The 25,495-nt window shown below is 40.2% G+C and overlaps 1 protein-coding gene across 6 annotated transcripts in view; it reads right to left on the bottom strand.

Annotated features, from left to right (window-relative positions):
* Positions 1-25,280, bottom strand: part of MCOLN2 (mucolipin TRP cation channel 2) — a 52,414-nt gene extending 27,134 nt beyond the window's left edge. The window contains exons 1-4 of one of the 6 annotated variants that reach the window (XM_045547635.1): positions 25,124-25,280; positions 9,244-9,403; positions 3,384-3,557; positions 1,435-1,588 (exon numbers count right to left, since the gene is read on the bottom strand). In XM_045547635.1, the coding sequence (XP_045403591.1) occupies positions 1,435-1,588; positions 3,384-3,557; positions 9,244-9,403; positions 25,124-25,200 (565 nt within the window). In that variant the 5' untranslated portion in view covers positions 25,201-25,280. Of the gene's footprint in view, positions 1-1,434; positions 1,589-3,383; positions 3,558-9,243; positions 9,460-12,176; positions 12,209-24,235; positions 24,317-24,551; positions 24,849-25,123 lie in introns of those variants that run through there. The other 5 variants (XM_045547634.1, XM_045547636.1, XM_045547637.1 and 2 more) reach the window with 5 other exon arrangements.
* Between the last annotated feature and the right edge of the window lie 215 nt (positions 25,281-25,495).

The raw sequence follows: 25,495 nt of genomic DNA, 5'->3' as shown, positions 1-25,495 counted from the left end.
AGTAAACCACGATTAGCCTCTGTAGGTGGACTGCCAAACAGATCTCAGGTAGAAGCCTCCAGGGCGATAAAACAAGCCACATTTCAATGTTGCTGGGTACAAAACCAAGCAACCGTCCTCTAAATGGTCTCTGAAAGCAGCCTGGGAGCCAGACACCACGAGGGCCCTGATGGTGCTGGCTGACGGGCTGCCTTCCTTCAGCATCCAGAGCACACAGCACGTATACTCATAAAGAGATTCTGAACAGGCAGCCTGTAGAAACAGAATTAAAACCTCTGTCTCATAGAGGTGTTCTCCTCTTGTGTCACCAAGGTACCTTAAGAACAGATTATAGGAAATATGGTAAAAGGTGATTCTCTCATTTTAGTAAAACCATTTCAAATTTAAACTGCCATTAGGACCTCCACTCTGAACTGTTAGGTACTTGAGGAGCCACAACTGATTAATCTTTGCAACCCTAGTACGTAAAACTGAGTGCCCTGACCTGGTGGCTATATACCAGAGGTTTGCTGAGTGAATAACAAAACCCCCAAAGTCTAAAGTCAAACACTTTGCATTTACATATGGTGTGCTTTTAAATTCTTAACAAAATGGCACAATTCTACTTGATTAGCTATTAACTTTTTGCCAGTCTCCTAAAAGAGAAAATGAGTTATTCATCACAATATACCTTTGAAAAGCATTTACATAGAAACAATAAGAACAAATGTACAAAGCATTTTTACACATATCATTTCATTTAATACATACTGACCATTTTTTCGTTTTTCGTTTTTTTTTTTTTTTGAGACAGAGTCTCACTTTGTTGCCCGGGCTAGAGTGAGTGCCATGGCGTCAGCCTAGCTCACAGCAACCTCAGACTCCTGGGCTTAAGCAATCCTGCTGCCTCAGCCTCCCGAGTAGCTGGGACTACAGGCATGCGCCACCATGCCCGGCTAATTTTTTCTATATATATTTTAGTTGACCAGCTAATTTGTTTCTATTTTTAGTAGAGACGGGGGTCTCGCTCTTGCTCAGGCTGGTCTCGAACTCCCGACCTCGAGCAATCCACCCGCCTCGGCCTCCCAGAGTGCTAGGATTACAGGCGTGAGCCACCACGCCCGGCCTTGGCCATTTTTTCAAAAAGCCTAATTGGCCCCTCATGGAGGGACAAAACCCAAATAAAAGGAAATAGCTGTGCATTATCCCAAAATCAACAATTTCGAATTGCACTAAAAAGATTCACAAATGCTATCCCTGTCCCACCACCAAAGCCACAGTAGTTTCTTGAGCCAAAGCCCTCTGCAGACAAATGTTAAAGTGACAGTCTCTAACAGTAAAAGTTAGCCTTCCCAAAAGCAAAGTTGTTCCATTTGGGTTGCCAGCACATGAGGGCATTTTCACTCTTGCCACAGATGATGATAAAGACATATAATGAAATTATCGTTACATTACCTATCTCAATGTCGCTGTCAATACTCAATGTCTCATTAGAAGAAAACGTGGTCCCTTTCTTGTAATGCTGCTTACAGACTTTTAAGCCAATTCTATGGTCTTCATTTTCTCCATAACCAAGGGTCCCCAGGGTAATGTCCTTTAGGCGATGATACTATTAAAAATAGTTAAATAGAAACACATACAAACTTTTAGAAGTTTGATCAGAAGTTATTGCATATGGAATGCACTTTTATAATAGCTTTTTATTGTTTACATCATGCCCCTCAATAGAACTTCCCCAGTGAAGTTATCATAAGGAACTTTTCTCAGGTTGTGCAGGAACACACTGCCTCACAGAACTCACAACTAAAGTAAACATGCTTACAGAGGGCTGCGTCTCACCGAGAGCCAGAGCCAAGGTTCTGCCTTATCTCTGGGACCTCATCCCTATTGCTGTCCCTTGGCTCTACCCCACAAAGCCACGCTGGCCTCCAGGCAATTCCTGGAGCTGGCCAGGCATACTTCAGCCTCTGGCCTTTGCCGCTCCCTTTGCCTGGAACCCCAGGTATCCACCTGCTTGGTTCACTCCCTCGGGTCTCAACTAATATTACCACCTCAATGGGGCCTTCCCTTACCAATGAAAATTGCAAACATATATCAAAGCTGTACATTGTACCCCATAAATGTATAATATATACAATTACTATTTGTCAATTCAAAATAAAAAATAAAATTGCAAACGTCTATCACCACGCCCAAGCACTCCTCATCTCCTTCCCTGCTTTATTCCTTAGCAGTTACCCCTTCGGACATGCCACTAAGGACCCAAGCCATGCACACCCCAAGCTTGCATCAACACAACTGACATTAACTTACATTACCTTACATTAGCTGACATTAACACCACTTTACTGTTTGGCTATCTGCACTAACAGGGCTTTACTGGCCCTCATCTTCATTAATATGGCTTTACTATCCCAGGAAACTTTTGCCCTGGAACATAAAAGTTGCAAATAACTGTACTGTTTATTTCAGGAACATTCAAAAAACTTATTTAAACTCATTTAAAGACACCAATTTGAAGGTTTAGTCTGATAACAACTCCAAGACTTTTTGAAGCTGCCCGCCACACTCACCTTGGTGTCAACCAATCCTAAACTATTATATCCTGATTCTTACGTAATTCTACCCAAGTTCCCCCAACATTGAGGAACTCCCTCCCTACCCAACGTGCTACTGAGACTGATCAACATAGCATCTCCCTATCACAGTAAGCAATAAGCTCAGCTTTGTTCATCAACATGTTTTTTTGGGTGGTGTTTTCAGGGAGCCAGCATTTGATACATTGTACTTCTTTTTATTTGTTTATCTCTCTCCTCTAGAATTAAGCCCTGTAAGGGCAGGGTTTTTATCTGTTTTATTCACCTCTATATCCCCAATGTCTAGAATAGCACCTGCTACATACTAGATACTTGAATATTTATTGAATGAAAGAAAAAGAACAAGAACAGTTTCTCTCCCCTAAATTCTTTCTTCAGGTCTACCAACCCATTCTCTCATACCTATTTAGACATAAGTATATCATATTCCATATTCTTAAGATTCAGCTAGGGTTATCAATGCTAAGGCATCAAAATTGAGACCGTAGAATCTTAGATTTGGTATCAAATCTTCATCAAATTTCCTAAGATGACAAATCTACTCTTGGCTATTTGGGTAACCTCCCAAAAGTAGGGGTATAAAGGGATAAATAAATAAGATAAATCTTAAAGAAAATTCAAAATAGGCAAACTCTACTGTGTGGAAATGTAGCTTTGGAAATAGCAATAAACATATTTTTGGCAGATTATGCAAAATTTACATTAGAATATTTTAATATATGTAAAATTTTTGTTTATTTCCTAAGATAAGGCCAAGTATCATTATGTTCTTAAAGAAAGGGTCATTTGTAACAACAGAACACTTGCCTGATTAATAGCAAAAAAGATGCTCTCATAGGCGTCCTCTTGAGTATATACACTGCAGCTGTAGTCATCTTCATCTATACCAGAGTATCCTTTTAAAAACAAGTGCTTAAAAGCAACTGTGTTATCTTCTTTGAAAGCAACCACCAGCTGGTTACTTAAACCAAAACGAACAAGCTAGAAAAGAAAATCAAATAGGAATATATAAACTTTACCATTTACCAGGGGAGGCAAATGACTTCTTATTATCATCAACCCTCACCTATAAACTAGAAGAAAAGATAAATTTTTTGGTTTATATTAATAGCATCCAAGTCAAAATACAAGTCCCAGTGAATAGCCTCATTAAGCTACATCAGCAATTCAAAGTAGTGTAAAACTAAAAGAGATTATCATTTCCAATGACTAAGGGTCCTACTGGCCTTTAATTAAGAAGGAAAGAATCCAAGTCAGTTAAATCTGAATCCATTTTTCTTATACTTGGATTTCAAATTGTTTTCAAAATTGATTACTTAGTATATGAAGCAATAACTCGTGTTTTATTGATTTAATACTTAGAAATTATACATATGTTTTCTAAATCACACTATGTTTTGCATGTGACTTTTAAAAATGTTTTTGAAAAGTGGCCTCCATAAATACTTACTCCAGCTAAGAGGTAATAATTCTCTAAAGAATTCAATTAATCCAGCTCTGCAAGAATTCTTATATAAGATTTACACCTATTTCTCCCACCAAGATCTACAGTATCAAAGCACTTGAAAGAATAACAGGGCTTGGTTTACCGGTAAGATGTCAAGCTCATTTGTTGTCACCAAGCACCCATCCGTTCCTGATAAAACACCTACTTATTCTCCCTTACACTGTATTCTGGCACAAGGGTAGGTACCCAAGGGCAGGAGTGAAACTTTCTTCTTGGAACTCAATAAATGGGGAAACTAGTCAGCACCAAAAGTTCATAAAAAATATAGGAAACTACAGATACACACTCACTCTCCCTCCCTCCTTCTCTCCACACATCCACTTTCTCATGCCACACACACTCATCCTCGTCTTCTCTCTCTCGTCTCTCTCACATGTACCCACAGGCAGTGGTAGTAGTGAAGTCAAAACCCTGTAAACCGCACACACATTTCCCCAACTCCCCAAGTTATCTCCTCAGCTGCCTTATAAAACAATGAGACTCTGGAAAGTTTGCCCAAGTCCTTACTCAACTAAGTCACCAAAGCATTTTGAGACTGTTTCTTCATGTGTGAAATTAGCAAGTTTAGCTACATGGCCTAGACAGTTCTGTCATTTGTTGTCATTCCAAGGTTCAATATGATACCTTGAAACAATAATATACAAAATGTCAATTATGAGCAATTCCGATAAAACTGTTAATTTGCATATGCAAACCGGCATAAGGGTTTTTTTTAAAGTGGTTTATATTTTTTAGCTTTTACATTTTGTCTGAATTTTTTTTAAAGACTATAATTAAAAATAACAGCCACCATTTTTCAGCAATTATATGCCAAGCACTATACTAATTGCTTTACACACATTATCTCATTTACCCCATAATCACCCTATGAAAATGTTACTACTGTTATCCCCATTTTACGTATGTGGAAACTGAACTTTAGCCCCACTAAATTTCCCAAGTCACCTAACTACAATGAAAACCAGTCCTAACTCCAAAATCATCCTTATTATGCTACACGAACAATTTCCTTTTACTGAAAAAGTTGTCTCTGGGACTCTTCTTATAAAAAACAATCTAAGTGCTAGCTTTTAGAATTAGGAAAGGCAACTACAGTTTGAGAATCAACATAGATACCACCCTAGCATTTGACTCTCACCATGTCACATTCCTCAAATACCAACTCAAAGGATTGAGCAACTGCTAAAACCCAGATATTCTAAGAAAACATCAGATAAGAAGTCTCACATCATCCAAACTGTGCTGAAAATGAAACAACAGAAGGTTACAGGCTCTTCTAAGCATGTGATGTCTGTCAATCGTGCTTGTAGGAGAAGCCAGAAAAGGTCATGTAGCTCTTTAAAAGCTAAAAAATAAACCAGGGAACAAACACCCATGACAGTTTCAAGGTTTTATTAAACATACTGACACACATAAAAAAAAAAAAAAAAAACTGGTACATACACACATGAATTAAGTTCTTCAACCAAAGGTTGCTGAGTACTTACTCTGTGCTAAGCTTTGATGCAATGTGGGCAAGATCAAAACTGCATAGTATTGAATAACAACTCTTATCTACTGAGTACTGGGCACTTTGCTAAAAATTTATAATTATTATTTTTCATTTAATTCCCCAACACCCTATGAAGGAGCTATTACAGCGGGCTCCACAGGGACAGGGATTTTTTTTTTCTTTTTTCCCTACTATTACATGTTCAGGAAATGAAATAGTGCCCATCACAATGTCAAAGTCAAATACTGAATCAGCTGGTAAACGTAATTCCACTTTATACATATGCAACCTAAAGTCAAGTAATTTATCCAAGTTGGAACAACTAGAAAATGTAGGAACAAGGATCTGAACCCAGGTATGTTTAACTCTAGAACCTATTTGTTCTCTCAACCACTTGACCACACTACCTCTTAACATATTGACTGCCACACTAGAAAAAAAAAATTTTTTTCTTGGGGCCACAGTGTTTTATTATGAAAATAGAATAAAAACTTCAAAACAAAACAATCCTTCCTATTTAATGAAAAATTTGTTATTTTTTATTGTTTTCTGTGCATGAGTTACATGCAACTTGAAAAATAGTTTACATGGCTCCCAAGGTAGAGACATGTGAGTTACATGTGCTTCACAAGGCCCCAGGCTCAAAACTAGCGTGAGTTAAATACAACTCATATATCAGTTAATGTGTTAAACTGAAGTGCTGCCAACTTAACTCTAGAAGCAGGGATATTAGACCCATTCCTCCCCACTCATAGTGAAGCTAAAGAAACACAAAAAAAAAATTTGAATAGGGAACGGGCAAATTTACTAAGAAAGTGGCATACAATCTGCTGATATTTGAAGCCACCTTATTTAAACTCAAAGCTCATCAACTGAACTTTGGGAATGGGAGGACGTGGAGTTGTAATCTCTGCTTGGAACCACCCCTATCTGGCTTCAGGAGCAAGAAATTTCCTCCATTCAATTGTTTGTAGAAAAGCCAAGATCCACAAGTATGGCCAAGCATCAGAGAATTGTTGGGATTTTCAAAGCATCTCTTAAAGAAGACAAACTTTGGGTAGGAAATCCCTTTCTTGCTATGATAGAACCAAACACTCTCTGCAGAACAAGAGTAAGGGATGATGGTATTGGCCAAATGACTTTATTTTTTAAAAGGAGTTGACAACAAAAATGTATCCTAGTCTCACTAATTAGATCTTAAGATTTTCTGAGAATATGATACAAAACAGAAAAATAATTACTCATAAAGTGTAGTCTGGCCAAGATTGTGAATTCAAGGCCTCACTATGGGCCAGGTATGGTGGCTCATGCCTGTAATCCTAGCACTCTGGGAGGCCGAGGCGGGTAGATTGAGCTCAGGAGTTCAAGACCAGCCTGAGCAGAGCAAGACCCCATCTCTACTAAAAAAATAGAAAGAAATTATATAGACAACTAAAAATATATACAGAAAAAATTAGCCAGGCATGGTCGGGAGGCTGAGGCAGGAGGATTGCTTGAGCCCAGGAGTTTGAGGTTGCTATGAGCTAGGCTGACGCCACGGCACTCTAGCCCAGGAACAGAGTGAGATTCTGTCTTAAGAAAAAAAAAAAAGACCTCATTATGAAATCGTTGTAGCAGAAAATATTCTGTACCAGGTAAAAACAAGATACCACTCTAATTATGTACAAAGAATATGGGAGGGGTAGAACTAGCAAAAAAAATGTAGACACCTCCTTTGAATTTATAAATTACTGCAGAATGCAGAGTAAGAATGTTAAAAGTTTCTTTCCCATCTACCTTGATAAAAGGTCACCCATCCCATTAGATTTGAGGATGTAGCACTAAAAGACAGAAAAAGAAGAGAAGGGGAAAGTAGGATTTGGTGGAAGGAAGGTATTCAAGAAATTTGCTCTAATTAGTTATCACCCAAATAAAAAATGTATTAGAATGACCCTATAGGGGAACAATGGTTTAATCCCTCCCAATTTTATTAGGGAAGACAGGACATAGGCACATGAAAAGTAAATTATAGGTTCCCAGAAATATATTTAGAAAATAAATATTTTTAACTAAAGATATGAGTCTGTGCTAGAGAGAAGATGGTGAATATGGAAAAACATAAATAGATGTAGTTTTGAAGGAAGAATCAATAAGATTTAGTAGGTGTCAGAATAAAGAAGATAAGTCAAAGATTGCAATGACATTTTATGCCTGGATAAATTAGAATTTTAGTAACGTTAGTAAATCAGAAGGTTGAAATGGAAGCTGGTTTAGCAAGAGAAGAAATTGGGAAACAATTAAAATTAACCAAATGACAAAAGGGGACATTATTTCTTCTCCTTCCAAGTAATGCTAACAATGCACCTATTTCATTGGTTGCCAAATCTAAAACTTCAAATCCAAGAATGAAAAAAACTAATAATTAGCATATACATTTAACAGTGTTCCTGTATCTCAACCTTGTTGTTTCTTTTGAAGTCTTTCACTAAAACTTAATGAGCTGGTAAATACAGCACATCATGCAACCGGAAGCCCTCTTTAGAGAACAAAGAAGCAACTTCAGTTTGGGCAGGAACCTCCTCTCATTTCTAGAACTATATGGAGGTATTTTTTAAAAAGTTTTTTTTTTTTTATGTTCCATAAATAAGATCTTTACACACTTTTACATTGAAAACTGAATGAGTATTTGCCAAAAGAGCCAAATGTCCCAAATCAGTTTAAAAGGGCACAAGTTTCAAATGTGGTTACCTACCTTAAGACTGGTTCAATACCACAAGTCCAAAAACTAGATGACAACTCTGATGACTGTTTTGATACTGGTGTGAGAGTACTCAACAATATGCACTTAAACGAAAGGTCCAAAGGTAGTTTTGTATTAATACACTCCCAACAGTGCCTGGGGAGTTAGGACTCAGAGCATGTTGCGACTGATAAAAGAAAAACTTAGCATTCTATAAGTCTGAAGACAAAAAAAAAAAAAAATGTGATTTCAAAAGTATATTTGAGTAAAGTGTATTTGAATAAAGATGAGAGATTACAAGAACACAAATTACTTTGGATTTACAGCCTTGGCCAGCCTATGTGCCTCACTCAGATACAGAAACCCCCCTCAATACAGGTCTACATTTATCTAGTATTTACAAAGCCTATAGAGAGATGACCTCATGATATCTTGGTAAAACAAGGTCATCTTCTAAATTGAACTTCAACCTATCATCTGCCCTTTAAAGTCAACATAATTTTATAGTTTTATGAACTTGAGTGTGGACTTTTCAGAACAAAAGTACAGGATACATGAAAACAGGCTGGGTTCGGTGGCTCAGGCCTGTAAACCTAGCACTCCGGGAGGCCAAGGCAGGAAGACTGCTCGAGCTCAGGAGTTCCAGACCAGCCTGAGCAAGAGCGAGACCCCGTCTCTACTAAAAAATAGAAAAATTAGCCAGGCATGGTAGCGCATGCCTATAGTCCCAGCTACTCGGGAGGCTGAGGCAGGAGGATTGCTTGAGCCCAGGAATTTGAGGTTGCTGTGAGCTAGGCTGATGCCACGGCACTCTAGCCTAGGCAACACAGCGAGACTCTGTCTCAAACAACAACAACAGACAAAAAAAAAAAAAAAAAAAACAGAATACATGAAAACAGTTTTATCTTGGCATAAGGAAAAAACTGAACGAGATGGTAGTATAAATTACCTGTGTGGTGACCATGACTATCTTCAAAATCTGCAAACCCAGTTTCCATGGAATCTGGTGTCTGGCTCGGTATTTTTCACAAGGGTTCATGAAGTAAAACTTCAGGTCTTCCCTCAGGCATTCTTCTTTCACCTCAGAATCAAGATGTGCCATTGAATTTCTGCCACAGAAGATCAATTCTTAAATACCCAGAACAGCCTGTTCCACAGAAAGCTCCTGAAAAATACCTTCCGTTACGAACAAAACTCTCTCTCCAACCAGTGAACTCCTTTTCTCTTTAGAAACCTGAAGACTATTCTGTACCCACTATCGCTTGCCTTTCCACATAGTCACCCTTCTTGTTCAAAATGGCCATTCTTGAGGATTATAAAATAGAATTTACTGGCAAGACTCATCCATTCCTGCATCTTAACATAAGGCATTCATCTATAACTTAAGTATTTCAAGAAAGTGTATATGCTTGTGTTTGTGTGAGTATGTGTGAGTTGTGCTTAAGTAAGCTGTGTGAGTTGCATGTGAGTGTATATGTGAGCAAAAACCAGATCGGACACTTTCATGATACTCCAAGTATGAAATTACAGAAATTTAGTATAGACTAATGAAATTAGATTGTTACCGAAGTAGACAATCTTTGTTCTGTAACTCTGGACTAAGAGATGGATTATGTCCCCCTTTTTTGGAAAAAATATCAGTGATTATAAGGTTCCAGAATATAAATAGCTTTAAAAAGTTCAAAGAGCAACGCTCTACACCTAATCAGATATTTGCCACTTACGTTAGTAAAATTTTGCTTTTACTATTTCAAGGACTCTGGACTCAGGAATGGGCACACAACTTAAGCTAGACCAAAAAGAATCAGTAAGATGTGGTCCCAGGACTGTTATTTTAACTGTATGGAGAAATGTAGCCTTTCCACTGAATAGTCCCCAAAGTGGGGTGTGCAAAACAATCCACTGGGAGTATAACATGTATTAGTACTTCTACTTTATTCTTTATCTTAAAAACTGAAAAACTGCCCATCTAACAGGTACAATGAACACTAGTTGGGTGATGGGTACACTAATAGCCCTGACTTAAGAATTATAAAAGCTATCCATGTAACAAAAACATTTGTACCTCCTTAATATTTTAAAATTAAAAGAACTTAAAAACAAAACTAAAAATTGAATTCTACTAGTAATGAATATAATATAGAATATATGTATGCAGATAATATAACAATATAACATGAAAATATATATAACAATGTAACATATAACACATGCCTGACAATATTTGAGTTCCTGGATCTAGTTGTTCCTGAAGCTATCTATTTCAAGACTTTCAATCTGAGCCAATAAATACCCTTTGGGGATTAAGCCAGTTTCAGTTAGATTTCTTGTTTTAGGAAGTGTCTTGATGGTAAGTTTAATGAGTAAATTCTATTAAGTTAGGCTAATCATTCAAGATACTGAATTTCTTGGGAAGTTTTTATAATTGGGGGTCATTTTTAGGGATCTTTTTACTGAAAACATCTAAGTGACATGTTTTTAAACTGACTTGTGGTCTATGTTATCTACCTTGATAACAAATTTAAAGGAAGTCTGAGATAGTTTAGATATATGTCCCCTCCAAATCTCATGTTGAAATTTGATCCCCGACTTGGAGATGAGGCCTGGTGGGAGGTGTTTGGGTCATGGGGGAGGATCCCTCAGGAATGGCTCGGTGCCTTCCCCGTGGTAATTAGTGAGTTCTCACTTTACTAGTTCAGGTAAGAACTGGTTGTTAGAGAGCACAGGCCCTCTCGTGCTCCCTCTCTCACCCTGAGACATGCCTGCTTCCCCTTCACCTTTCGCCCTGATTGGAAGCTCCCTGAAGCCCTCACCAGAAGCAGATGCTGGCGTCATGCTTGCACAGTCTGTAGACCGGTGAGCCAAATAACCTCTTTTCTTGATAAATTACCCAGCCCCAGGTGTTCCTTTATAGGAACACAAAATGGATTAACACAAAGCCCAAAAGGCATTGAACATTTTAAAGCTTATACTCAGTTGTTAATAATTTACTATTTCCAAATTGATTTGTAGTGGACTAGGTTATATTAAGAACTATCCTGTAAGAAAGGAAGGAAAGGAGAAGGAAAGAAAGGAAAGAGAGGAGGGAGGAATAAAGGAGGGAGGGAGGAAGGGAGAGAAGGAAAAGGAGGGAGGGGAAGGAAAGGGAAAATCCTGGGTACAATACCTACTTCTTGAGGGGGATGGGGGTGGGAAGTACCTCTAAAAGACTCAAAAGTTAAAAGAGAACAGGCTCTCCTGGGCCAATCTTTGGGGATAACTATAGAAGAAAGAGCCAATTGCCCTTCACATACATTTAGGCTTTGGTTCTGTCATCTCAGAAAAGAGGGATAAGGGAGCCAGGACTCGAGGGCCAAAGCCTACCCAAGAGCTGACAGGAGACCCTCCTCACATCTAGATGGGTGCCCCAGAGGGCTACCCTCTCAGGAAAATAAGCAGCATCGAAACTGCCTGTCCCCAAACTTACAGGACCACAGAGAAGGCTAGAGTGGTTCCAAATCAAACCAAAGGAAATTAAAAAATAGACCCATGCTGAGAAATAGTGGCTATTAACCAGGCCATTATTAAATGAGGCTCAAACCTTTGAGCTTCACACCTGGGTGCACCAGGGAACTTCAAACTGTCAGCTTGCATGGGGATGGGGGTCCCAGACTAGAATGGCCCTTCATATCCCAGAACACACACAGACCTCTCCAGAGGTTCATCCTAGGATTTAGGACGCTCTAACAAATAACAGTGTAAATCACAGTGACTAGCAGGTAGTTAAATATAAATAAACACATGAGGAAACCAAGTAACATGAAACAGACTACTTAGAAACATACAACAGAAAAAGGACTAAGTATATTAGAATTAGACACGTTAGAAAATAACCATGCTCACCATCTGTGATATTATGCTGTATACACATAGCAGTTTTCATCCACGGTTCTTGGCTCATAACTCCCATAAACCTTTGTTATAACATTGGGGCACTTTAGGCTTCAGGAAAAGGCCTCTGAAAACAGAATTTCTCTCTCTGACCTTCTTCTGCCCTTCTTTCACCTGCTCCTTTTTCTCCCTGAGACAGGACTCTTCCCTGCCTTTCTGCCTTAGAGCCGGCCATGAAGGATTCTCCTACCTACCTTGTCTGATTGTAGGTCACAAGACCCCTCAATTGTGAGTCCTGCTCCATACCCTGGAGGAAAGAATGCTGCACAGATAGGCCAGAAAGAACTGAACAGACAGGCCTTGCTGGGTTTCCAGCAAGGCTATCAGATCATACCCTTTTTGTCTAATCACATTTCTGCATGGTTGTCAATCATGCTTATCTAGTGAAGTTTCCATAAGATGCCTGAGGACAGGTTTCAGAGAGCTTCCAGATGGCTGAACACATGAACCTCCTGGAGGGTGGTCCAGGGAGAGCATGGAAGCTCCATGCCCCTTTCCCCATACCTCACTCTATGCCTCTCTTCATCTGTATCCTTTGTAATATCCTTTATAACAAACTGGTAAACGTGTCTCCCTGAGTTTTGTGAGCTTCTCTAGTAAATTAATTGAACCTAAGGAGAGGGTCTTGAGAACCAGTCAGACAAAAGTTCCAGAGGCCAGGACTTGTGACTGGTGTCTGAGGGGGAACAGTCTTGGGGACTGAGCCCTCAGGCTGTGGGATCTGACACTATCTCCAGGTAGATAGTGTCAGAGTAGAACTGAATTAGAGGATGCTCAGGTGGTCTCCACTGCAGAACTGATTGCTTGTTGGTGGGGAGAAATCCTACACGTTTGGTCACAGAAGAGGAAAAATACAGTTTGTCGGGGTTTTTCCCCCTCACACATACACCATCTTTAAAAACAACAACATAGTAAAAAATACCTATATGAAAAACTCTGAAAAAACAAAAAAAACTTTTAGGAATGAAAAATCAATTACCACAATGACTCTCATTTCAAAAGAAAGTGAAGACTTTAAAAATGTGTTTGTCCTGAGTCTTTTAATTCGATCTGACCAACTTAATGAGCACTTACTGTGCTGAGCAAGCCCCGTGCTGGGTGCTCAGAACACAAAGCTGACGAGGTTCCCTGGACGTCACGTGCTCAGTGTCCAGTAGGAAAGACAGCCTTGTCCATACATCTTATCAAATAGCTCAGTGAATGCTTATAAGATGTGTAAAACATATGATGGAAGCAGAGTTCTGACTCTGGGGAGAGGGGTTTAGAGAGCTGTGGGGAAGCCCGTATCATACACACAGTGGAAGTGCTATGTGGGCACCTGACTGGGCGTGTTGAGGTAGGCGTTTCCAAGATGATGGCACCTTAACCGGGCCTGAGAGCAAGACCCTCAAACATGAACTCTCAGACCTCTGAGAACATGCCCATAAGAAGCCCTCTGGGCATGTTTCAGCAATGCTGAATTTAGAGTTAACCACCATCACTTTAGCAGATCGGTATTGCTAAAGTATTCCTCCGGATGATTCACAATAGCTTTCCACTTAATAAAATGAAAAGAGCATATGAAAAGGTATGTATTGAATTCTTAGACCCCTGAGAATAAGGTCATGGGACCAACTGACCTACACACACACACACACACACACACACACACACACACACACACACACGGCCTCTGTGTGAGAAATACTAAACTGAAGGAAGAAGAGGTTGTTTTCTCCAAAACACTATGCAAAACACAGGGCATTCAGGCAAATACTTAGAGAACACCTTGTGAATCAAGCTCCCATTGGAGACATTTTCCTGCCTTCCAAGAGCTTAGTCCAGGGGAAGGGAGTCATATGAATAGATAAAAGTATGATAAAATGTGTTAAAAAGCTATAGTTGAAGTATGCATCTAGCACGCTGGAAAGAGAAAGAGTGCCTGATACAGCCCAAGTGATTCAAGAGGCTTCAAATAACTCTTCTGGCTACTGGTTCCTTTGACTAGTGACATGGCCACTAAGTGTTCAAGAAATGATAACTGATGTTAAGGTTGCCCTAAGAAACTTTATTAAGAAGTCCCAGGCAAAGCAAAGAAAAAGGTCAAAAGTAGCAAATAATAAATATCAGGATTGCTCATTGTGTTACGTTATGTAAATAACTGTATCTTTCCAGAATTGTTTCACTTGGGGATTTACAGAGCAGTTGCAATACTTTTAGCAGTGTGAAAGATAAGGAAAATGGAAAATAACTAGCATGATAAATGTTTCCTTTGAGAGTACATGAGCCAATTGGGGAAATATAGGATAGAACTAGTCAAATGTGGTTGACTGATGACAGAATGATAGAAATATTAAAAAAAATGGATATGAATAATAAATGTACATGATGGGTGTTTGTTAAATAAGTCTAACTTAAGTTGAAACATTACATCTAAATTTGTGAGGAAGAGTAATAATATTTTGGTTAAAAAATTCTGATATCTTGAAGAAAATGGTAAATGTATAAGCTTTCTAAATTTTACTTTTCTGAGTTCTCTTTCTTGTCCCTCTCTTCCCAGTTTGTAGGTTTGCCCTGGTAGATAAAGGGTATCAAACACACACACACACACAAAACTAGGCACCTTTTTGCTATAACAAAATAAAATGGTGAAAAAAATGATGCAAAGTAAAAAGACAGAAAAAAAAAACAAAAAAACAAAGAGACAGGACACTATCTTAGGACTAAAACATTCCTTAATTTGACACACACTTAGTGAACACCTTCTGATGCTGAGCATGGGGCTGGGTGTTGGTACAGGAGACTTGAAAGCTGCAGTCACAACTTCATAAGCAAGAATTAGGTCAGCAAACAGGAGAAATACTGCAACTTCCATCACAAATGATGAAGATCACCGGCAGTTCAGAAAAGCCCAGAGAGCTGCTAACTTGTGATAACACAAATCAGGGGAAGTGAAAGTGACTGCACCGTAAAACTAGTTAAGGAACAGAAAACAAAGAAGGTCTTCTAAATTACATGAACCCACCAATTGCAGGGCAGTCACGCAATTGAAATTGCGTGAAATAAAGAGCAATCATGACTCTTATGAATTGTTTCACTAAACTATAGGAAATGCATGATCTTGATTTTTATAAGCTTAATAAACAGCACCAGTAAGACCAAAATATCAAAGCAAAACAGCATAGTATCTGAAGGCATAAAAACAAGATCTAGAATAGAATGAAAAGTTACCCATCGGTGGGCTAAATAAAAGCTAGAGACAGTGGAATGGAAAAGAACACAGGACACAGAACAGGAGCCTGAGACTGCTACTAATGGTGAGAAAACAGGAGGGAACCACATCAAAGCTACTGTTAGTAATTAAGAAAACCTACTCTTTTCCCAGATAACCAGGACTGTGTGATGTTGGCTAAGTTTGAGGCTATCATATGGCTATGGGCAATTTCAGCCTTATCAAACCAATGACTAAAAGAGTCTATGGAAGCCTGAAGTTTTGAAAAAAACAAAACAAGGCTACCAGTGATTCTTAACCTTATTGGGGTCATAAATCCCTGTGAGAACAGGACAAAGGCCCTTGATCTTTGCCCCAGAAAAATGCACACATCAGTTTCAGTGATGGTACTTTGTCAGCAAATACACTAACAGCCCAGAATGCTGTTGCCTTTGGCTTGCATGGTCCTTACCCTACTTGACAAGAGGACTGAACTTGTCTTTTTCCCCTACTGCAGTAGTATCCAAAGTGGAGTCCTTTGACATAGTGTGTATGCAAGACCATTCACTGGTATGTGAGAAGAAAGGGTTAGGGCATCTAAATGCATCAACCTAGAAAACAGAGAAGTTAAGATTTCCCAAAATTTAATACATACATTATTATCCATCACACCTACACTGCCCTCCCTTGGTAAGTGCATCAGATGCTCTTAAGGTATGTGGGGAATCCTGGGGGAACAGGGCAAGTTCCCCAAAGTTGGGGGCTGATGGCACCCCCACTGGCTTTCAGTATATTCCCGCCACTTATGGTTTATGTAGACCTATTTAAGCACTGTGGATTATCCAGTTTTAGTGAAAATACACCTCACAAAATAAGCAAAGTACATAAAGATTCTTGCAAAAAATTAGATTCATTGTAAAACTAATGTAAGCCTAAATTAACATCAAGAAAATGGAAGAGCTAACACTCTAATAAATTTTCCTGGCCATGAGTTAAAGATGAAAAGCAAATCTGATCTAGGAAGTTGGGGGGAAAATGGATTTATCAAGAAAACTATTTAAAATATTGGTTAAATCTACTACTGCTAAATGAGGAGCATGGCTCTAAGTATATAGTACCCTAAGATATTAGCCAATGATACTATGAAGTCATATTATGAAGTTGCTGCATTTGGCAACTCATTTAAATATCCTTATCTAATCCCTTAAAATGTTTATCTTATAATATACGTATGGTTTTGCATACAATATGTAAATGAATATACATTCAGAGAAGATGGATGTTCTTTTCACTGATGGGGACAAGTTATAAGAAAATATATGTGGGACTACTTTACTGGTGTTCCAGAGCTCCAAGCATACCTTAAATGTGGCTGTTCTTTGTTATTCCAGCTGATATTACAAACTCCTTACTTTGAAGAAATTGAAACTTACTCCCCTGGCTCCAACAAATAAATAATAATCTTGATGGGCACCACTTTTCCTACCAGACCTGTTTAGGTACCATGTATTGGTGTAGTGGCACCAGAACAGAATGTTTTTGTTTTTGTTTTGTTTTTTAACTCACAACTATCTCTTATTAGTCGCAGGCGATGGGGCAGGGAGGCGGGCAGGGAGGCAGGGCAAGCCACTTCCTAAATCTATCCTTCGTCCTGTATCTTCATCATAGTGACTGGTACAATCAGTATCCCAGGCCCCCAACCAGGAACCCACATCTGTGTAGCTCTATGTGATCTGGTCCCACCTGACTCCCAACTGTCCTTTTTAGCCCCAAATTTAATCATGTACAAAATTTAGAAGGAAGTATAATGAACCCCACGCCTGATTTCTGTTCCTTAGAGGCAACCACTTTTATCTGGGGTTTTTTTTCAGTCATTTACTTTAATATTTCTAAATAATACTTATGCCACCATTTTTTCCCCTTTTAGATATTATCAATTCGCATCTTCCCTTGGAAAATATGGAGTTAGCTCTTATATTCGCCCCTCCCCACCAACATACACATTTCACCACCACACTCATCTTTCAATGAAGTTTCAACAAAAATTTTGATTAACATTTAGTTTTTATGAAGTGAATATGCAAAAATTCTTCACAGTTACGCTATTAATACATTGTAATGTTATATTCTTCCTTGTAAAAAATGTTTTTTTCTGGAATTAATTGCCTTTTTCCCATTTGCTTAATTTTCTACATACCAACCATGACTTTATCACCAAACTCTGACTGACTCTGATTGTGCCCTTAAATACACACAAGCCAGGTACTCCATCCATTCCTTTGTTTCTCGGAGCTGTGAGTTCCCACCTCTCATCCTTTTGCCCCAACCTACACTGGTTGCTTTCTAACCCTATTCAAAGCCATCACTGTGGAAACTCCTTCACCTCCTTCCGCAGTTGGATTGCCCATTTCCTGGATCCCATGTGGGCCCCTTGCTTTACTTCATTTTGTGGAGAGCGTCCTTCAATCACTTCCTATGAAAGGAAGCCTGAAAAGGAAATGTTGAGACTTCCTGAGACAGACACTACTAGTTGATTGCCCAGTATTCATTCCTCTCTTATTCCCGATTTTGTTGAGGGCAAGGAATATATTAATACCAAAGGATAAAATAACTCAGGATTGGAGCTATACGAGACTTTACAGCTATGGTTTTCAAACTTGGCTGCATACTGGCTACCTGAGGAGCTTCAAAAATACTGATGTCCAGGTTCCACCCTAAGCGATTCTGGCCTAATTGACGTGGGTGCAGCCCAGGCACAGGGATATTTTTAAAGTTCCCCAGGTGGTCCTAATGTTCAACCAAGTTTAAACCTCCACCTTAGAGGTTACCTGTTGGTATCTCCTCATTTTACAAATGAGGCAACTAAGGTACCCCAAAGTTGCAACTTGCCCCCAATTATAAGAATCCAATTCTACTGATCTCCTCGTCCAGTATTCTTTCTTGATCCCCGAATTAATAATTTTTAAGGAATAATGGCCTGTACAATGGTCAGGAATGAAAAAAAAAATGTTATGTTCAAATATACTCATGTTTCAAACAATTTCTCTCATTAAAAAATGTGTGACATTTGGCAAACAGCCATCCTAGTCCACAAATTCAGGAAACTTCTACATGGTTATGTTATCAAGATAAGAAAGAAAAAAAAAAAGTAAAGACATCTGATGGAATGAACCCAGTAATTACCTTACTCAAGGTATCTGTGCACTTCAGATTCTCTAGAACAAATACTGGGTTTCCATTTCTATTATTCCATTGAAATTGCTCAGAGCAAACCATCTTCAGTAGATTCCAACAAACACTTCTTCGGCTTAGTGGCTCAGCAGCATTTGATACAGCTACCTCCCTGGAGTAACCTCTTCTCTCAGCTTCCAGGATACCAAACTCCTCTAGAAGTCAGAGTGCCCGGGCACAGTCCAGGGCTCTTATGTTCTCTATTAGCCTCCATCTTAGAAGAGCTTGTCCAATCCTGTGACTTTACTACCCCCATGGTGTGGACTTCCACATTTGCATCTCCAGCAAATCTCTCTCTTGAACAGCCTCCCTTATGCAACCTCTTCCTTGAAACTCCACCCACATGTCTAATAGGTTTCTCAGATCTGTCTTCCATCCACTCCTCTACTCATCTGCTCAGTGCAGTGATCTGCACACGTTCATCCAAATGCTTCAGCTGCAATGCCTAGTCCATTCAGAGGTTCTCCTCCTTGGCTGCACAGGAGAATCACTTCGGAATTTAAAAAAGATTTCAGTGCCTGCCTTCCAGCCTCTATGCATTCTAATTTAATAGATATGAGGTGGGAACTGGGCATCAGGATTTTGATAAGCTTCCCAGGAGATTCTAACGTGCCGCAAACTATGGGAATCCTGCTGTAAGGTGTGCTTTAGTTTCTCCTTTTCTTCAGCTCTCACATCCCCACCTCTCTATATGCATGGCAGCCTCCCTGGTCCAAGCACTGTCATCTCTCAAAGAAAAAGTACAAGAGCCTCCCAATTCTTCACATAGTAGCCAGAGGAGTAATTTTAAAAGCATAAGTCAGAAGTCGTTTCCCTGTTTCAGAGATAGGCTTTCTCTAGAAAAAAACAAACAAGTCACTTCCCTGTTTTAAAACCCTTTAGACGCTTTTCCCTGCTCTCAGAGTAAAATCCAACCCTCCTAGCATTTCCTACCATTGGCTAAAAGACTCCTGCCCACTTCATCCATACCTTCCTTCCCCTTCCTCACTATCCCATGGCTTCCTTCCTGGCCATGGAACATTCCCCACTTTGTGCATTTCACTTGCTGTTTCATCTACCCTACTGTTGTTCCCCCAATTCTTTGCATGTCTGGTTCCTTCTCATCCTCCTTCACCTCTCAGCACAAATGTCACCTCTTCAGAGAGGGCTCCTTGACCACTCTATTAAATGTGGCCTTCCCCACTGATTCTAACATCACTTTATTTACTTCATAATCGAGATCACAATCTTTATTGGTCCTCCCTACAAGAGAGTTTCATGAAGGGCTGGTCTTGCCCATCACTTGTATACCCCAGCATACACCAGAGCACATAATGCATAATAGATGTTCAATGAATATTTGTTGGAAAAAATAAATGAGTCAACGAATGAGACAACAACACTGACTACATGAATTTTTCCTTGGTTAGTACCCCTTAAGAGAAAATAATAACAATATTAATAAGATAACAATAGAAAGTATAAAATATTGATATGAAAAACTGAATTAAAAATGTATTGAAAAGTCTTGCTTAGCCAAAATACATTAGAAGGTTTTAGGTAATTTAGTTGCCTAGTTTGCTGATAGAAACCCTATTTTGTTTTATTCATTATTCGTAAAGTCTTTCCAAAGAATGAACTATTCAATCAGTCGTTATCATCATAATTTGCTATCCATTTGGGAGAAAGAAAGTTAGAGTCCTCCCTCAAACCAAATGCAAAAATAAAATTTGGACACATTAAAAGAATAAAATTGACGGCAGTATAAGATATAGAATTTTTCAAATCATTTAACATGCCTTTTTAAGTATAACAAAATTCAGAAGACATGAAAATAACTGACAAATCTTAACACAAAAATTTAAGACTTCAAAAAGTTAAAAGACAGATTTGGAGAAATATCTGCAATATATTTAAACAGGCAAAAGTTAACTGTTACCTGCAGAGAGCTCCAAAGGACTAACAAGAAAAAGATAATCCAATATAATAAGGATCTGAACAAGCCAGTGAACATTTAACAACAAAAATTCACCATTAATCAGACTGGTAAAAGTCTATCTTAATTTTCATTTACCAAGTATTAAAGGCAATGTAAACCGAAGAACACTTGGTCAGTTCCTATAAGAGTATCTGTGATGCAAGAACTACTACAGATTTATACTACAAATTTAAAAATATAGCCAGTCAAAAAGATAGTTGCAAAAATGTTAATTGCAGCTCTATTTGTAACTTTGTACTGACTTTAAGATGTCTATAATATATTGTTAAATTTTTTTAAAGTACAAAATAGATGTATTGAGATCCTACTTTTCAAAAACTGTCAGCATTTATATATGTATATAGATATTTTTAAAAGTTTAGACATGTGTAAACCAGCCAAAACACACACACACATACACACACACACTTCAATTTGGTAATCTCTGACATAGTACTATAAGTAATCTTAATTTTCTTCAAGTTTTCCATATTTTCTTCATTTTGGGTGATGAACATGTGTGCATCCTTGAGTCATCATTATGAGTTAAATAAGCTATTTCAAAAAGAAAGAGTCTAATATGTATCAGGTAATCAGTGTCCTTAGTTTGTGTGTGATGGGTGGGGTGGAGGAGGTAAGTACAGAGACTACCAGTCAATGTTTCTGCAATAACGACCACGTTGGGCCCAGGATGAATGTCAGGGGGCAATCCAGCAGAAGGAAACTTTGGACCAATTTTAACTACTTCCACGTCATTTTTTCACTCACTTCAATTCCTACTATGAAGTAATTTTCTCATGATCAATTAGTCTCATGAGAGTAAGAAAAAAAAAAGTCCAGTCAGATGAGGCTCTGGGGTAGTCAGACCACAATTAACGGAAGTTGGGGGCGGGGCAGGGAGGCAAAGAAGAAAACTTTGGTTACCTTCTCAGCACAGCTCTCAGAACATAAATGACGTGGTCACTTTAACCCTAAGAAGCACGCTGAAGGAAGGCCATAGGGGCTTTTCATTTTCCATTGTCTATTTTTATACCACCCCTAAAAGATGAACACGCTAAACTTGCAGGAATTTCCCTAAAAACAACCATGCCACCAAGTTCCTATAAAAACTTCTGTGATCACCATTTGGCTACCTAAGGACCAGGAAAGCAGAACTAGGGCTGCAAATTTTTTAAGTGCTTGTTCTGAACAAACCACACTCCTTTTGAAAACATTGAGGCATCAACTATCTGGAGCATGGATAAGCATCGCTTTCAACTTAAATCACCAGCTGCATTAATCCCTAACAAGAGAGTCAGACTGTCCTCTGAAGCCAGGCATTGATTTCTCCTCTCTAGCTATGAAAGTTCCAGATAGCACTTTCTTCCAACAGAAGGCTGTTTTGTCTACATGGAAGATCTGTTGTTTGGTGCAGCCACTTTCATCAGTTATCTCAGCTAGATCTGGATAACTTGCTGCAGCTTTCACATCAATACTTGCTGCTTCACCTTGTACTTTTATGTTACGGAAATGACTTCCTTCCTTTAATTTTATGAACCAACCTCTGATAGCTTCAAACTTTTCTTCTGCAGCTTCCTCACCTCTTTCAGCTTTCTCAAAATTGAAGACAGTTAGGGCCTTGCTCTAGATAAGGCTTTGGCTGGAAGGAATGTTATGGCTGGTTTGATCTTCTATCCAGATCACTCAAACTCTCCCCTACCTCCTTTGCATTCACACCTTGGCAAACTGTTTGGCACAAGAGGCCTAGCTTTGGGCCTCAGCTTTTGACATGCCCTCCTCACTAAGCTTAATTTCTAGCTTTTGATTTAAAGTGAGAAATGTGTGCCTTTTGCTTTCACTTGAACCATCAAAGGCCACTGCAGGGTTATTAACTGGCCTAATTTCAATATTGTTGGTCTCAGGGAATAGGGAGGCCCAAGGAGAATAAGAGACAGAGGAATGGCTGGTGGGTGGGGCAGTCAGAATACACATCACATTTATTAAGCTCACCATCTTATAGGGGCGAGGTTCATGGCACCGAAAAACAATTACAACAGTAACATCAAAGATCACTGATCACATCACCATAACAGATATAATGAAGTTTGAAATAGTATAAAAATTACCAATGTGTGACACAGAGACACAAAGTGAGCACATGCTGTTGGAAAAATGGTGCTGACAGGCTTGTTTGATGCAGGGTTGCCACAAACCTTCAATTTGTAAAAACCAATATCTGTAAAGTGAAATAAAATGAAATGCAATAAAACAAGGTATACCTATAATTTTTCTGTGAACCCCTTAACATATGATGCAAGAGCTCACTACAGAGTGATTTATTTCTTCAGAACTGACACATGGAACTTAATACTTAGGCCTTAGCTAAAGAGAACAGCCCATCTTCAGGGGAGAGTCCACTTTTAACTTTTAAAGCCAAAAGAGTTTTCTTTGGCCATTATTTTTACTTTGAAAACTGTAGCCACAAGCAGCTACTTCTTTTTCCACTAAGTTTTAAGAATTGCCTTCTTCTGGGTTTCACTTCACCAACAGAAACCTAACCAAAACGATCAGTTTGTGAATATGATCATTCCTGACTTTCAGTTCTGTGTTCTCTGCCACTCTGATCAAAATTTATCTCCCAACTCTTCTTACTTGCTACACTAAGGTATTTTATATTTATTACTTTATTTCTAAAAACAACACTTTTAATATGCTCCTCGTTGGGAGAAAGGAATGTGACTACCTCAAACACTTTATCAGCATTTACCAATTTTTTTTTGTACAGGCAATTAAATAAAACTGGCATTGTTTTGATGGCCTCTGTATGGGAAAAGTCAAGGAAAGCAGGGAAAATGTGCCTGTTTTCAAAGGATCCTGGCCACAGAACCTGGTTTACGGCAGGTTTGCTAAAGGAGAAGAGTGTGCCTGTGGAAAGTTCCCAGCAAGGAGAATTTGACTCCTCTTCAGGTATGAACAAGAAGATAAGCTAAATCTCAAGAGACCTCTGACTCAATAGGACGAAGTTATCGAGTTTCCCAAAACTTGTGCTGTTTTCGTTAGCACATCACAGAGGTGGTGAGCAGTTCCTCAATGTGAAGTCCACATCCAGCTTCTGGGGAGAACTATGAAGTTGGTTCCTTCTCCATAAAATATCAGAATCTGCATCCTGACATCCACAGACAACTTTTCCCATCTCTCTCTTAATAACTCTTTCTTCCATTCTCAATTGACAATGACACACAACCTTCTGTTTCCCACCAGTACTGTCCAACCAAACATACATATATATATATATATATATATAAAATTCAAATTTGAACACGTTCAAAACTATTTGTGTGCACACTTAAGTATGTGACCTTTAACAATGGGAGCTTGCACGAAAGTTATGTTTTCTAATTCAAAAATTTTCCAAGTCTAAAAAATATATTCCCACTTGCCGGGAATTAAATACTTAATCTGGGCAGCCACCAAAAATTAGGTAAATTCTCCTCTTGAATTCTGGCTTTCCTTGCTAGCTTTAAGTTCATTTATACTGTTGAGAGCACCATGCAGGGAAAGAAGAAGGTCCTACTATTTTAAGACAGTTTAACAGCCCACCACTGCAGTTGTTTTGAGAGCAGAGAAGGGGGGCCGTGGCCTGTTCGTACTCACCACCTCGGCCCGGCTGTGCTCTGGGTGGCTGGAGCTTTCACCAGGCAGGAGGGGCCCCTTGGCAGCGCCACCCGCCTGAACTAAGGGCCTTTCATGGAGGCAGAGGAACTGGGCTTAACCACACTATAACCCTCCCACCTGAGGAAAAGGCCTGTTTGTTCCGGAAGGCAAAGCCCAGACTTACTTAACTGCAAGCAGTTAATGCAAGAAATCCTAAGGCAGCAAGAAAACTCTAGTCTAGAACAGTAAAGCCATCGACTTTATGAGGATTTCTCCATAGTCTGGTATCCCGAAAGATGCAGCCCAGACGCCTCACCTGACAGTTAACCTGAAAACACCTGATCCTCTCTCTGGGTTCCTTGCCTGAGGAAAACGACAAGGCTGCCGAGCCATGCCTCCTCCTTCAAAACTTTCCACGGCTCTCGGGATTCGCAGCAGGAAAAACCATTCACCGCACACTCATTTCAGCCTCGCGGGAACGTGTCCCCTGAAGCGGGGTCTCGGTCTCTTACCCTTCCTGCCAGCCGCCCGGTGCGCGCAGACCCGGCCGAGAGCAGGCGCGGCGGGTCGGCGACGGGCCCAGCCCCGGCGGCTGAAAGGCGGCTCTGTGCGCGCCGGGCAGGATGCGGCGCGTGGCCAGGCGTTCCCGCCCCGCCGCGCCTCCCACCTGGGAGGGGTGCTGTTCGCCTCGGTGCCCGGGAGACTTTGGCCACGTGTCACCGAGCCCGCCTCTCCAGCCCCAGGAGACGAGCGCGGGCGCAGTGGCGGCCGATGGAGCCGAGGTGGGGGCGCGAGAGCGTCCGAGGAGGACAGCAGTCGGCCCCGGGCTGGGACGGTGGAATGGAGGGGAGGGAAGGGTCGAGCCGCGGGGCGCCCCGGGGCACTGACCTGTGGCGGTGCCTCCGGGACGAGCCTGAGGCGCGGTTCCACGCCAGCAGGGCCAGCGCGTCCACGCCGCGAGGCATGGCGCGGCCAGGAGCGGCGGGAGGGGGACGCCGAAGGGTGGGACTGCCGCACCTGTCTGCGCCCCGGGCGCCGGGCAGCGGCTCCCACGCTTTCGTCCCAGGTGCCCACTGCTGCCGCCGGGGCCGGAGGACTGTCCGCCGGGAGGCAGGGCCGGGGAGAAGCGCCTTAAAAAGGGAACCGCGCGGCGGAGCGCTGCGGCCAGGGGCCCACGCGCCCTGCACAGCGCCCCCGGGCGGCCCGACCTGGCACTCCCCGCCCTCCGCGGCTCCTGCGGTTCTTCATTCCTCTCCTGAT

This window comes from Lemur catta, chromosome 3 (assembly GCF_020740605.2).
Source record: "Lemur catta isolate mLemCat1 chromosome 3, mLemCat1.pri, whole genome shotgun sequence".
Classification (NCBI taxonomy): domain Eukaryota; kingdom Metazoa; phylum Chordata; class Mammalia; order Primates; family Lemuridae; genus Lemur; species Lemur catta.
Note: the sequence above shows the minus strand (reverse complement) of the source record. Positions and strands in the feature narration are given on the sequence as shown.